At 38.3% G+C, this 14,794-nt stretch overlaps 1 protein-coding gene across 1 annotated transcript; it reads left to right on the top strand.

The window, feature by feature from the left end:
- The first annotated feature begins 8,560 nt into the window (after nt 1-8,560).
- LOC107013274 lies at nt 8,561-9,010 on the top strand. Its single transcript, XM_015213227.1, has one exon. It carries the CDS (start codon nt 8,561-8,563, stop codon nt 9,008-9,010), a length of 450 nt encoding a protein of 149 aa, XP_015068713.1.
- Nucleotides 9,011-14,794: the final 5,784 nt, after the last annotated feature.

Here is a 14,794-nt window from a genome sequence, read left to right as displayed (position 1 = left end):
TGAGTACTTTGTGGCCTTAAGGTGATGCATTGCACTAAGTATCACTAGAGGGTTACTTGGGAAGTCAAGGAAATAAAGAAAAAGGGGCTTACTGTAAAATGAATGTGCTTATTGTAATTGTGTTAAGCTTACTGTAAATGAAATATAGTTACTGTAAGGTGATCCTAAATATGATTTAAATGTAATGTATGACTTTAAATGATTTATGCTCATTGAATATGCATATGTGAAGTATATAAATTGTATAATGCTATTGTATCAAAGTTTTATGAGTTTTTTCACAAAAAGACATGATGCACGGTTTCAAGTAAAATGTCCCTTTTAAATGCATGTTTTTGCATGGATGCCATACTTAGTGCATTTTTGTACTAACACCATTCTTCTCTACCTTTTTACACAAAAGGATGTCTCTAATGGTGAAGAGATTGATATGTGATTCCCAAGCTCAAGGAAAGGAATCCTTAAGTCCAAGGATTTCCAAAGTCATGTCTCACTGTAATGTTGTATAACAATGTACTTATGATTTATGTTTTGTAATGGCCGTGTCCCTATTATAATCTAATGATGTTGAGTCTAGGATGGCAAAAAGAGACTAGAGTCTTTAACTATGTATTACAATTTTTTATATATAATGAAAGTGATGTTCAAGCATATGATGTGCTATGAAAGTTTTAAATTTTCTGCTAAATTTACCGATGACAATACAATGAATGATAATTATGGTCTTGTATAAGACCTCCAAGAGGTCAAGTTCGCCATGTTACTTCTAGGGGGTGCTCCCCGGTCGTGACATCAAAGACTTCTTTGTACTCTAGTCTCATGCTCAAGTAGAACAACAACCTTAAGCATATACTCTCGGTGTATTGCCTTAGTTCTCATAGAGTAAGTTCATTCACATAAGGGTATTTGAGAAGGTACCATCCCTAAGCCTAAGCAACTCATAATACCACTTCCAAGAAGGGATATTTAAGGGTCTGACAATCACGGTTCATTAGGATAGCTCATTCATGATTCAGGTACCATGCTAGGCTTATCCGATTCACTTTATTATAAACCTTCTTTTCTTATTCAAGGTTTGAACATTCATTTAGGGTTCTAGACTCATCAAGAAGGGGCACCTTTCCTAGGTATACCGTTTCAAGACTTACTTTAGAACACCTCATTAATAATTCATGTATAAAGTAGGGACAACTAGGTCTACCTAATCAAGACACCATGTCAACATATAAAGACTCTTCATAGTTTATCATCATCACATACCAATATTTAGAGGAACATGCTTTCATTCACATTATATCCAAGATTATGCAAGACCACCTTAACTCCATATAACAAACTTCAAATTGTACCTTCACATATACCATAACATGATAATACTACAAGTCACATAATAATGCCGACAAGGCCATGATCATGACACACACAACAAATAAGCACCACCACCATGAGTGGACCATACCATACAAGAACAATTCAATAAGAACTAGAACAGTTTAGGTCAACTTATCCTTCATCCAAACCATGATCACCCTTTCTCAATTCTCCAAAAATTCTTCATAATTATACATGGATATCAATATATAACAACAACATAACACAATATAAACACAATTCTAACAATATCCAATCACATTTATCAAACCCACTTTGTAAGCCAATTTAGGAGATTTTGACAAAACATGGGTTCTTCAAGGAATTCCATTAAAATCATCATAAAAACCTTGACTCAACATTAATACATCAATATCATAACTTAGAAAACGTTTTAACAATGAACCCATGCATAGAATAGAAATCGAGAAAATTGATCATTGATTCACTTTTGAAAACTTTGAATTAGACTCCTTGAATGAGATGTTATTCAAGAATGAAGGATCACAATACCTTAGTATTAGGAAGCCCACGAAATATTGAAGAATAAATCACTTGAAACCCCTCTTCTCCTAGCTTGAATTTGACCTAGACCTTCAATGGTGTTCTTGAGAGAATCTATTTGGGTGGGAAGAGTTTGATTTGGGTGTTTGAGTCTAAATGAGGGCTTAATTGTTTTAATATACATATACCTAAAACACTAAAAATAACCGTCCCTATATTTAATTGTCCAAGGGTGGAATTTACCAAACCACCCTTGGCTTGGCCGAGACTTTGCAGAAAATTGCAGACCAAACCACGACGTCCTGCTAGTCCCTCAAAAAGTTTAGAGACTCTCAATTTTAGGGGCTAATCTCCCATGACTAAGTGTCGATCCACGCTCACTTTTGATGGGGTTTCGATGAGTTGATATGGTGTCAATCAAGGCTGCCGAGACAGCTTTTTGGCCAACGTTTGGGTCCTCCTCAAGGACCCTTAGGGTGGTCTTTGGGGAGTCTTACCCGGTAATTTTTACCCTCAACAGGGTGATCTAGATTCTAAGGTCACCACCAAACATTTTAGACTCCAAATGACACAGCAAAACACATACAACATACAAGGACATACTAGCACACACAAGACTAGTTTTCAAACGTCTTGGTCATTCCTTGATGTTTTATTCAAAAACCACTAAAGACTTCCCTTGGTTACTCTTTATCATTAATTTAGCAAGTTATTAACTAAATAAAGTCACACGAAGCTCTTGTTTATCCTTGTTCATTTTGAGGGTCGTTACAAGCACATAATGGTCTAGTAGAGAGAACTTGATGAGTATGAGATTTTGACTCTTTAAGGATTTGTTTTTATATTTTATTGTCCTCCAATGTCTAATTTTTGCTCTAAGCTGATATTAAAGTATTGATTTACAGCAATGAAGGCAAAGGAGAAAGGCAAGGACACTACCGGGCAAAAAGAAGCTAGAAAGATGAAAATACTGAAGGTAACAAAAGTTCAGAATTACCAAACCACTCAGCGACTCGCCAAGTGGCACTTCAGCTCGCCTACACCAGCCCTGGGAAAGAGCTAACTTGGCGATGAACTTGTACCTTCGACGGATCGCTGACTGAATCAACGACATATTCTACATCGCCTAAAGTTACCGAGCCTTGAGGATAAAAAGTCAAGGAAGACCAGTGATGAGATGGCGCGATTGGAAGTTCGGCGACACCCGACATACCTCTTCTAATGGTCCCTACATCCTAAATTTGGGAAACCATAAATTGAAATTTTAAAAAGAGTTCAAAAGGGTCATGATTTTATTTTTCTAAAGTCCATTTTTAGTTTTCTTCTGGCTGTAGAGTTCTTTGACTATTTTACATTGAAGAATAATTTTGAAGGGGTTTTATTTGAAGTGGGACTTTGATTTTAGAATTTTGGATATTTTAAATACTTGGATTGCAATACCAGGGAGAATGTTTTTGGTATGGATTTCTATCTTTTTATGATGCTTGTCTAAAATCCCAGTTCTTGGGGTGTGATCATGTGATTATTTGCCTAATTAGCTTATGAGTATTGTTGTTTAGTAATCTAAATGTTGTTTAAATGTGGGTTTGATCGATAGATGTGTAGCAATTTATGAATTGTAGTTGCAAATACAACTTAGCTTAGTGTTTTGGGCTTGCTCGAGAGAGGTTCTAAAGCCAAGGTTGTCGGTTGATGATTGTAATGTTTTGGTTTTCGTGTGTTCAGCTCAATAGAGTGAATCTTAACTCGTTCCTACCTATCTAGATCGACAGAGTAGATAAATTAATGTTTTGGGTTGTTCTTAATGTTAAGCTTGTCGAGGTTAAACAAAAACACTCTTGAATCGTAATAGTTGTTTCAGAGAAAGATATTGGACCTATAGTGTAGCCTACCCATAGAAATTCAACGATTTATTAATAAACTTCAATTACCCATATAACAAAATTTACCTATAATCGATCCTTCCTACTTTTCTAATCCTATGTTTTAGTGATTATTATAGTTGCTAATTGACATCTTAAAATTCCCCATTTGACATTCGTTGTCGAACCTTTGACTTATTTTATTTAATTTCGACAATGACTACTTCTATAATCAATTAGAATCGTATATTTATTTCTTAATTTAATTTCGTACTATACCATTCCCTATGTGTTCGACCCCAACCTTTCATTAGGTAATATACTATATTATGATCGCCTACCCCTAGAATTGGATGAGGTATAGTTGAGCGTCTATCAAAAGTGGCGATGCTACCGAGGAGTGATATTATTGAATTCTCTTTTTGAAGTTTGTTTATGATTTTTGTTGTTTTATAGTTGAACCCTATTACTATTTGTTGTTGTTGTTTGTGGCCTTGGAACAGGTAGGAAATGAGTATAAACGGTAGCAATGCCAGCCAACTAGGCCAAAATGATGATATAGGAAATCTGAATGATGTGAACGAGGCCATTGTGAATGATATACACTTGGGCGGTAAACCTGCCATCCGACTACCACCGGTTGTGCAGAATGCAGTGTTCCACGTGACGAGCACAATGCTGCAACTCTTCCAAATGAAGGGGTTATTTGGTGGTTTGGTGCATGAAGACTCTCACAACCACATTAGAGACTTTGTGGACATTTTTGGTCCTTTATCGTTTAAGAATACATCCCAAGAGTCGGTCAGGTTGTTCCCATTCTCACTAGTGGGAGAGGCTACCAAATGGTTAGCCAATCTCCCAAGGGACTCAAAAATAACTTGGGATTAATTGACTGAAGCATTATATACAAGGTTCGTTCCTCCATCGAGGATGATGTCTTTGAGAAACAATATCCAAGGTTTCAAATGCTTGGATGATGAGCCAATCCATGAGACTTGGATCTGGTTTTAGAATTGCTACTTTAATGCTTGACTCTTGGACTCCAAAACAACGCCTTTCTATAGCATTTATATCGGAGTCTAGACTTGGTGAACAAGGGAGTGGTTGATCAACTTGTCCAAGGTGGTATTATGCAGCAGCTGTTTGAGATTGCTTCGTGTTGCTTGATAACATGGACAAAATCAATTCAGCCTGGTATACAAGAGAGAATTCAATGTTTCCATTGACATTTAGTATGATGACGGAAAAGAGTGAAATATACCAAGAGAGGGACCAAAACAATGTCTAAAATGATGACCCAATTGGATCTCTTTCAAAAAATATAATGGGAAGTTGCATAATGTGGTGAATGTTTTCGGTGTTAGTGGGAGGAACCCGGATGATTCACATTTTGAGGCCTTTACAATGAGGAAGTGAGATTCCGTGTAACTCAAGGTGGTGGTTTCCGTTTGAGCTACCTATATTGGGCGGGAATTAAGTTTTGAATAGAGAATGTGATGATGGTTGGAGAGAACATGAAAGGGAATGAAGTGATTGAAATGCAAGTTAGAAGGACAGAGGTGGGGACAAGGATATATATGTACCTCCCAATGAGCATCAAAAGCCCAAAGATCAAAAGGTTGACAGGAGAATTTCCGCATTGAAGATATGTTATCACACATTCTCAACAAATTGGAAGGGTCAGACAAAGTGTTGCAAGAGATGAAGGATGACATCTCAACTTTTAACTAGACGGTGAAATCTCACTTAATCTCCATTAAATAGTTGGAGAAAGAAATGGGTAAAATATCAACTCAATTAAATCCATACCAAAAAGAGGTTTGCTAAGAGACACCTCGGCCAACCCCAAAAATGAAACATGAATGGGTATCTTCATCATGCCACAACATTAAATAATGCGTTTCTTGGGAGGCAAGCCATGTTTTAGATGTTTTTAATATTGATTTTGAATAACGGGTGTTGATTGTGCATGTTGAAAAGTGGAAATATTGGGGAAAAGGAGATATTGGCGAGCTTAAAGTCCTGTTGGTGACTCGCTTAATAGGTTGGCAAGCCCATCTTGGACCACTATTGGAACCACCGAATTTTGTTAGTGGTTCTATAAAACTCGATGAGCCAAAGTCCTAGTCGGCGAGCCACCGAGCATATCGGCAAGTCCGACCTTGACCGCTATTGGTACTACCTAGTTTTCTTGGAAATATGTAAAACCTGGCGAGCAAAAGTTTCACTCGGGGATTGCTAAGTGGGTCGGCGACCATGACTTACTTCACCGACTAGCGTGCAAACTGAAGAGTTTTAAAAGGCTAAGCTACTTAAAATTCCAAAACCTCTTCACTTTCATGCTTTTTAACTTTTGCACTTTCACCACCGATCATATTTTTTATGTTCTCATATTTTTGTTCTCTTTTTGCTTGGGCTCTTTTGCTCGAGGCGTATTTTCATGATTTCTTTGCTTCCTAGATTTTTAATCTTTTCGGTATACAAGGTTGAATTTCCGAACCCAGTTTTTAAATAGCTGGTTGAAATCAAATGCATATTTTTTTGTATGCATATACGTGCTTAAGTGTTGTTTGTATTACCATATGATAATTGGTTTGCTCGTTCTTAATTGAAATTGTAATTACTTGGTGTAAATGGTAAATTCTCGTGTTGATAATTGATAAAAAATGTTGGGTTGTGTTGAATATGTTGTGGGTCTAGGGGGATGAAATCTGAGTAAGCCTAAATTGTGCTAATTGTCAAAATTTTCTCAATGATGGAGTGGTTGACGTCATTCTTAAGGATAAAAGACGTCAATTGGACCATTTTGGCTAAATCCGGGGAAGTCTGAGTACCCCATTGGCATGAATCTTACGGGTCTTTCTTTAATTGCATAATGTTTATTTTTAATTTTGTTTTCGTGGGTAGTGGGCATGATTTTGAAGTAAGGGGCAAAAATCTGGCACATTCGGCTACTTGGCGAAATGGTTCAAGTTCGCTAAATGGTTCGGTGCTTCGCCTAACGTCCCCTTGATCACCTTTTTATTCCCTAAATTTTGAGTTTGGATTCTGTAACTTTCAATGAAATGCTTTAGCTCGCCGAGTTCACTTGGCAATTCACCAAAAGTACATCCTGATCGCCCTTCTGCGCCTTAAATTTCTGAATTGTTACTGTAACTTTTGGCGTGCTACTTCAGTTTGCCGAAAGGTGGCAACAATTCAACGAATGGCCTTGGACATCCTCGACCAGATATGATTTTTGAGCATTTTTGTTCTGGATCTTTCGGCAAGCCTGACCTAACTCGCTAAAGTGGTTCACCGATCGACGAGTCTTTCTGCAGTTATTTTTCCCTGAGATTTTTCTTAACTTAATCTAACATTTCCCACATTGTTTTGTAGAAATGGCTAGGTAAACTCAAGGAAAAGGCGCCCATTGAGTTTACACCTACGAAGGAGAGCTCCAACAGTAAGGGGGTATACGCCAACACCTTGATACCTTCGGTAGTGAGAACCAGTCTGATATGAATTATTTTCCTTCCATCTCTGATCCAAAAGATGACCAGCTTTTGCAAGCACAGTAAGCGGAGCTATGCTCTAAGTCTTTTAATGATACATCTAGGATCCCGCTGTCTCTCCTTCCACAACTCCATTTCCTCCTCCAACATAGACAGTGGTCCCGATATCACTAGTTGTGTGTCCTCCTCCCTAGTCTCTTAAAAGACTAAAGGCCGAGGAGGAATTGAGGATAATATTGGAAGATAAAAGGTCGTCTACCAATAGTGTGGTTGACACACATCCATTGGTTTGGAATACTCTAAGGTTCCACAAGTCTGAGATTCCTACCAAACCTTGAGGCCCATATGTTCATGCTTGGGTCCGAGAGTTTTATTCGGGTTAAGGAAAATTGGTGCTGAAGGGAAAGAAGAAGGAAAGCGACTTTAAGCTGATGGACTTTGTGGTTGTTCGAGGTAAGAAAGTGAAATGTTGATGCTCTGATATAAATGCATTACTGGGGTGTTTACTATATTTCATGCACAACTATGCAAACATGATCAAGAAGAAGACATTGGAGGATATGAGGGTTTGCTAGCACCCCTCATCTCCAATGTCATCCGGAAATGGATTGAGGCATGTGCCCCAATAAAGAAGAAGGACCTGAATGTTGCTGCCAAATACCGGTTCAAATTCATCAGTAGCACCATTATGACATTATAGAACCAGTCAGTCCTCCAACACTCGAAGACGCTCTTTCTAGGCTCAATCATAGATCGCCAGAGGCTGAACCTGGTGTTGCTGATCAAGCAAGAGATGTCTATGAGGTCAAAATAGAATTAGACCTCACTCCCATTTTGGGTATTGATCACCAAGCTATGTAAACGGGCTCGTGTTTTGAGAGATGAGAAGTTGGATGTGAAGATGACACCATCTCTTCTACAGACATTTAGTGTATTGGGGCCGAGTACATGCAGGATGTGGCTGACAGGATGAGGGTAGCACCGGTGGATACACCTCTGGTGGTTGGCGTTGATATGTTGCAAACAGAGGCAATAATTCCTCCTTAGTCCACTGGGACTTCAAGTACAATTGAACCATCTGTTTCTAAGACCCCTAGTACTTCTGATGCACCCCCTCCCACTAGTTCTACTGCTGCTGCCTTAATACTCCCTATCACCTAGGCCATGTTGTACAAAATAGGTTGTCTGGCCTAACTTTTTGATGTACATGCCTCCTGGGTAGAGGTTGTTGTTCTTGGGTTAATAGAGTTTGTTATTACTTCCTCCTTAGATCCTATTAAAGCCGAGTTGAGGGATCACAAATTGATGATTGAGAGCCACAAACTGACAATGGATGCCCTTATGGTGAGGGTTGAAGAGTGTGAGAATATCCAAGGGTCTAATGTTCCTATGACGGCCTTGAAGGCCAATGTTATTGGACTAAGCAAAGATGTGGACGAGCTGAAGTCCACTGATTTATCTATGTTATTTAGGACTATGGAGATTCCTAAGATGTGGAACACTGATATTCCATTTTATTATGAGGTTTCTGCGGCTACTACTGTTGGAGATGATGCTAGAGTTAATGAGGGAGATGTTGAGTCTGAGGTAGAGACATATGAGAAGCAACTCGGGGTTAGAGATGAGGCTGTATTTTATGACTTGGTAGATACAACTGCGCAAGCCTCTTTGAGAGACATTTCTATGATAGGCTCTAGTGGAGTCAAGGATGCTAATATGCCAGGCACTGATGCCGAGACAGAGGGAGTTGCCGACATGCAGACTTTAACACAATCCTAGTCTGGTAGGATGACTCTTTGCCTCCCTTTTTTATGTGATTTTAAGACTTTTTTTATTATTTTCATTTGAGATAACTGCTATTTTTGTTGGCGGGGTGAAGTATTTCCGTACCCAGCTCTTTTGGGTTGATTTTTTTGTTTTGTTAAATATTGTTTTTTGGGTTTTGTGAATGTTGGATTTCACTTTAGGTTTATATCTATATTTTTGTTTCTGATCCATATTGGTCCATTATTTTAAATTGGAAATGGTTTTTGAACATTTTTTTTTAAAAAAATATTGCTGTGTGAATATGGTTGTTCTCTTGCAATTTTCAGTGTCAATTTTGGTAAACAACGATGACTTGAATGGTGCTCTTATTTGAAGGACATGTGTGTCCAAATCTAATGAGGTGAGTTGAGTTGCGTATGTCATATATGAACTTGTAGCATCTCACTGTGACTATGTTAATTGTTTGATGGATCTCTTGTGATGAGTATTGTACGCTAGCGAGAATGGCTAAGTCTTGTTTGATGAGTGTGTTGAATTTTGTGTGTGGTGAGGTTGCTTTGAAAAGATTGTTTGATAAGACCTAGAACTTTCCTCGTTGGTCTAATTGAATATTATGAGTGAATAATAGAAATGATCTGAGGAAGTTTTGTGAAGAGTGAGCCAGTTTTTTACATTATACCTCTATGTGGCCACAGTGTGAGAGTGTGAACCTAGATTGACTCATTTGAGCCTTCCCTTTCTTCTAGATAAACCTTGAACTTAAATGCCTTTCCCATTCCTCACTTAAAATCTACATGGAGCATTGGTTGTTATATATAGCCAACTTAGACCAAAAACCTATGTAGGGGGTGTGGTGAAAAAGGAGGTAAATAAAAAAATGGAACTCCTTCATACAAAAAAAGAGAAAAAGAGATAAGAAGAAAATGCATTCCATGCTTCATGAAGTTAGTAGTCACTAAACCTAAATGATCATACCATTACCTCAACCCCTTTACAAGTTGATGAGTCCACAATTTGGAATCATTTAAAGATTTATTATATTAGAATTAGTGTCTTCAAATGCATATTTTGTGCCAATAACTGATGTAAATCCTTGATTTTCAGGTATATGGATTGAGAAAAAAAGCATGGACACTAGTGAGCAAAAAAGAACAAGGCAACTGAAAGAATGAAGAAAAGAAGGCCTAAGGATGGCCTAAACCATTGGGAGAGTCGACGAATGGTCATGGTCTCGCCTAATGTTCCAGTGTGCCAAGCCTTGAGGGAGAAAATCAAGTCAGTGATAGAAAGGGGCAGTCAGTGAGTCGCCGAACGATTTCTCAATGCAGTATTATATCACCCAAAGTTACAGAACCTGAAGATGTTGAAGGACAAAACCAAAAAAGGCCATAGAATTGACCAAAGATAGAAGCGCTGAGTGGATTGGCGATCCCAATTTATTATGCTGCATGGTCCTTCGTAGCATACTTTGACAGATATAAATATATTTTTAAATGGATTTTTACAAGAGAGATTTACTATCTAGTTTTCATTTGAGAACAATCATTACAGAGCTCAGAGAATAGAGACTAAGTTTTCTTTAGCTTTGAGAATTTAAGTTCTTCCATCTTCAAGAAATTGAGAGTGGGTAACTGAAATTCTTCAATTTTGACATCTGCAAAAAGAATATTCATCATACCCGGTTCATTAAATTGCAATTTGGTATTGATATCTTGTTTCTTTAACTATGTCTAGCTAAAACCCCAATTTTTGGGGTCTGATTATGTGAGTATGGGTTGATTCAGCTGCTGGGCATTTCTATTTGATAGTCTAAATGTTGTTCTAAAGTGATTTCATTTAGTATTTGTGGTTAATATGAAGGGTTGTAGTTGCAAATGCAACTCTACCTTCGTGTTTCTGGCTTGCTCGAGATAGAGGTTTTAAAACCAAGATTACCGAATTGATGGTCTGTGGGTATTGGGTAGTCATGGGCTCACCATTAGAGAGTGAGTCATAAACCCTTTTTCACATATTTAGCTCGACAGAGTGAATGGACTGAAGTGAAGGTTCTTTTTAGTTGATCCTTATTGGTGTTCGAGAGAAACCAATTTTATTTAAGGTAAATTGTTAGAGATAAAATTTATTCCCACTACAGTCTATCTTCGTTACCGATTTACAACAATTTACTATTATTTGCAATTACCTAGTTATAGACCTTAGCCCATAATCCAATCACATCCCAAGATTCCCGTCTCTATACTTGTTTATTTTAGTGATTAATTGTTATAATAGTTGATAATTACAAATCAAACCCCCCATATTTGACACTTGTGTCACCTTAAATTTGAAATATGCTTTTATTCATAAATGTCTTTACCTATAATTGACTTGAACATGTTTCTACTTGGATCTTGAATCTCAAGCACGAACCATTTCCTGTGGTAACAATCCCGACCCCATTGGTTGGGTCATATACTAACTAACGATCATTGACACTTATTATTGGATGAGGTATCATGAAATTAAAATGGCGCTGCTTCCCGGGAGTGGTGTTGTTTGAGAATTTTGAGTTAAGTTGAACTTTTTTCTTATTGCTATGGATTGAACTTGCCTAATTTTTAGTTTTACTTTGCTCCTTTGTGAGTTCAAACAAGAAGTATGAGTATGAACGACAACAATGACATATAAGTAGGCCATCAAGATTACATCGGGAGCCATAACAATGTTAACAAGACTAATGCTAACGACCCCCATCTTATGGGTGGTATTGGTGTCATTCGCTTGTATCTGGTCTAAGGGAACATTATATTCCACATCACAAGTACTATGTTGCAACTCTTGCAATTTGAAGGGGTTGTTAAGTGGTTTGGCTTATGAGGATCCTCATGAGCATATTAAAAACTTTATGGATGTTTGCAGACCATTCTCCTTCAAGAATATATTGCAAGAGTCAGTGCAATTAAAGTTGTTCCCGTTCTCTTTTGCTGAATTGCCACATGAATCAATCACTTCGTGGGAGGAGTTCTTCACCATATTTAATGTGTGATTTTTCCCTCCTTCGAAGATGATGGATCTTCAGGATATCATTAAGAGCTTTAAGCGTCTAGAGGGTGAGCCAATTTATGAAAGTTGGCTATGATTCGAAAAGTTGGTGCTCCAATGTCCAACTCCTGGTATGCCTGATGATGTGTTGCTGCAGTATTTTTACAGGAGCGTTGACTCAGTAAACAAGGGTGTTGCTGACCAACTTTCTCTGGGAGGTTTGATGCAACAACCTTAAGTGAGAGCGGCTCAGCTCTTGGATAGAATGACTACCATAAGCAGAGCATGGTATACTCGTAAAGATGTCTCTCCTCTCACGTTTAAATTTACCAAGGAAAATATGGAGAAAGACCAAGAAAGGGACCATAACATGGATAAGATCATGACACAACTTAACATTTTTTCTAAAAATATCATGGGAGCTGATGCTCAAAGTGTCAATGTCGTGGGTGTCGGGTGTGCTAATCCGGGTGAGTCCAAGTTTGAAGCCTTGTATAATGGAAAAGTGAATTTTAGGAACCGCGATGAAGGTTGGAAGGACCGTGATCTGGAATGGAGGGAGCAGAATCCAAATTTGAAGGATGGGGATAAGGATAGGTATGTGCCTACCCATGAGCGCCAAAAGCAAAAGAATTTGGAAGGTGGGAGGTCTAAGGATATGCTTTATCATATCCTCAACAAAGTTGAAGGGTCTGACTATATTTTGAAAAAAGTGAAAGAAGACGTGTCGACCCTTAGCCATGCGGTTACCTTCCATTCAGTATCGATCGAGCAGTTGAAGACCAAAATGGGTGAAATATCATCTCATTTGAAATCGAGACATCAAGATGGTTTGCCTAGCCATACTATGACAAACCAAAGAATGAGGTTTGAGTGTGGACCTGCGTCGTGCCGCGACATTAACTAAGGCGCTACTTGGGAGGCAATCCAAGAACATTTGTTGCTTTATTTCTTTGTTAGAGATAATCGTATGTTGATTTTGCAAGTTGAAGTGAGGAAAGTGTTTGAAAATTGTAGTTTGGTAAGACAAAAGTCAATTCGGCGCATCATCGAAGAGGTCGGTCTTCCCAACTTGATTCGCTATTTTACTTAAAGAAAGTTTAAATTGGAGTCAGGAGAACTCGGTGATTCTAGGAGAAACTTGGTGAAATACCGATATAGTCTGTTGATTGGATTCCCAAAATAACTTGAGGTTTTGTAAACCTCGGCGAGGTAAGTCTCCACTCGGCGTGTTGCCAAGTTGGCAAGAATTGGACATTTTTTTAAGTCCAAAGGTTTCAACTTTCAAACACTTTCAGTTCCGATCACTTTTGATCTTTACAAACTCACATCCGCACTTTACTTTCAATATTTCTTGCATTTCGCCCGTGTTTCAGTCGTTGGAATTGTGTTCGAAGTGGATTACATTGTCATCTAGCATTTTATTATCATTTTAATCGGCCTTTAAGGTTGGTTTTTCGAACCCGAGTTTATTTTTAGAACTGTGTACTCATTTGCAATGAATTTTTCTTGTTGAAGTGTGTTGGGCCTCTCTAATAATTTTAGTATGTTTGAATGCCTGTTTTAATTCAATAATCTTGCCCGTAATGTTTGTATTGTTTAATTCCCATATTTTTGTGCCTTAAAATTGGTTAAATTTTATGGGGTTATTCTTGCATGTCATTGGGTTTAATCGAGTGAAGTCTAAGTAGCCCGTATTTGTGCGAAATAACATAATTTTCCCAATGATAGAGCGAGTTACGTCATTTTTAAGGGCAAAAGTCACCAAATGGACAAACTTGAAAAAATCAGGAGAAGTTTAAGTATCTATGGGTAATGGGTGTATTGGGTCTTACTTTAATTTGGGGGGTGCATACTTTGATTTTGTTTTCGAAGGTTGTGGGGTTGAATTTGAGAAGTTGGGATGGTCGTTTTATGAACAGGATTGAGCTCATCAAACCATTCCCTAGTTCGTCGAAGTTCCCCACATCACCTTTAGTTTTGTTCTAAATGAGTAGTTGGTCTTTCTAACTTTCGGCGAGAAGTCTGAGGTCGCTGAAAGCACTTGACGATAGTTCTTGTTCATATCCCTCTGTCTACACCCTTGAACCCTTTTAGCACTGTATCTTTCGGTGGGCTTGTCCTTGCTCGCCGAATGTTGTCGATGATTCTCCAAAAGGCCTTTTCTATTGCTGACTTTCAAAAGTTTTCTGAAATTTCAGATTCAATGCTTTCGGCGAGCCCTAGTGATTTACAACTCGTCGATTGGATCAGCGAGTCTATGTGAACCTGCATCTCTGAGATTTTGCTTGAAATGTTTTGAAATTTTTCCTGATCTTTGCACATTGATATGCCGCCACGAAAAAGAGCACGGGGTATCATGATCAATGAAGGGGGTAAAACCCTTCAAAGATGGGAAGGCAAGATATTCCACCGAGTGACAAAGACAAGGGAAAAATGTCCATATCTGACAGGGTGACTACTAGTTCAAGGTGCTTTATCTGAGCCTTAGGATGACATGTCTTTGCAGAATTGGCGGGCTGAGATTCGTCCTAGATCTCACCCTAACTCAGGTAGGGTTCCTCCAGCTTGGACACCTCCTTTGGATCCTGTGCCACCACTCATCCCTCCCCTTAGGCTTATAAACAACAGGTTGAATGTCATATCCAGGAATACCCCCTAGACGTAACCGGCGTCTTCGTCCTCTTTGAGGACTAAGACTAGCCTCTTAGCTTACATGAATACATTCATAGGTCAAATTTAGCGCAAAATTTAAAATTTTTTACTATTACTACA

This window comes from Solanum pennellii, chromosome 3 (genome assembly GCF_001406875.1).
Source record: "Solanum pennellii chromosome 3, SPENNV200".
Classification (NCBI taxonomy): domain Eukaryota; kingdom Viridiplantae; phylum Streptophyta; class Magnoliopsida; order Solanales; family Solanaceae; genus Solanum; species Solanum pennellii.
This window is presented reverse-complemented; position numbering and strand designations above follow the sequence as displayed.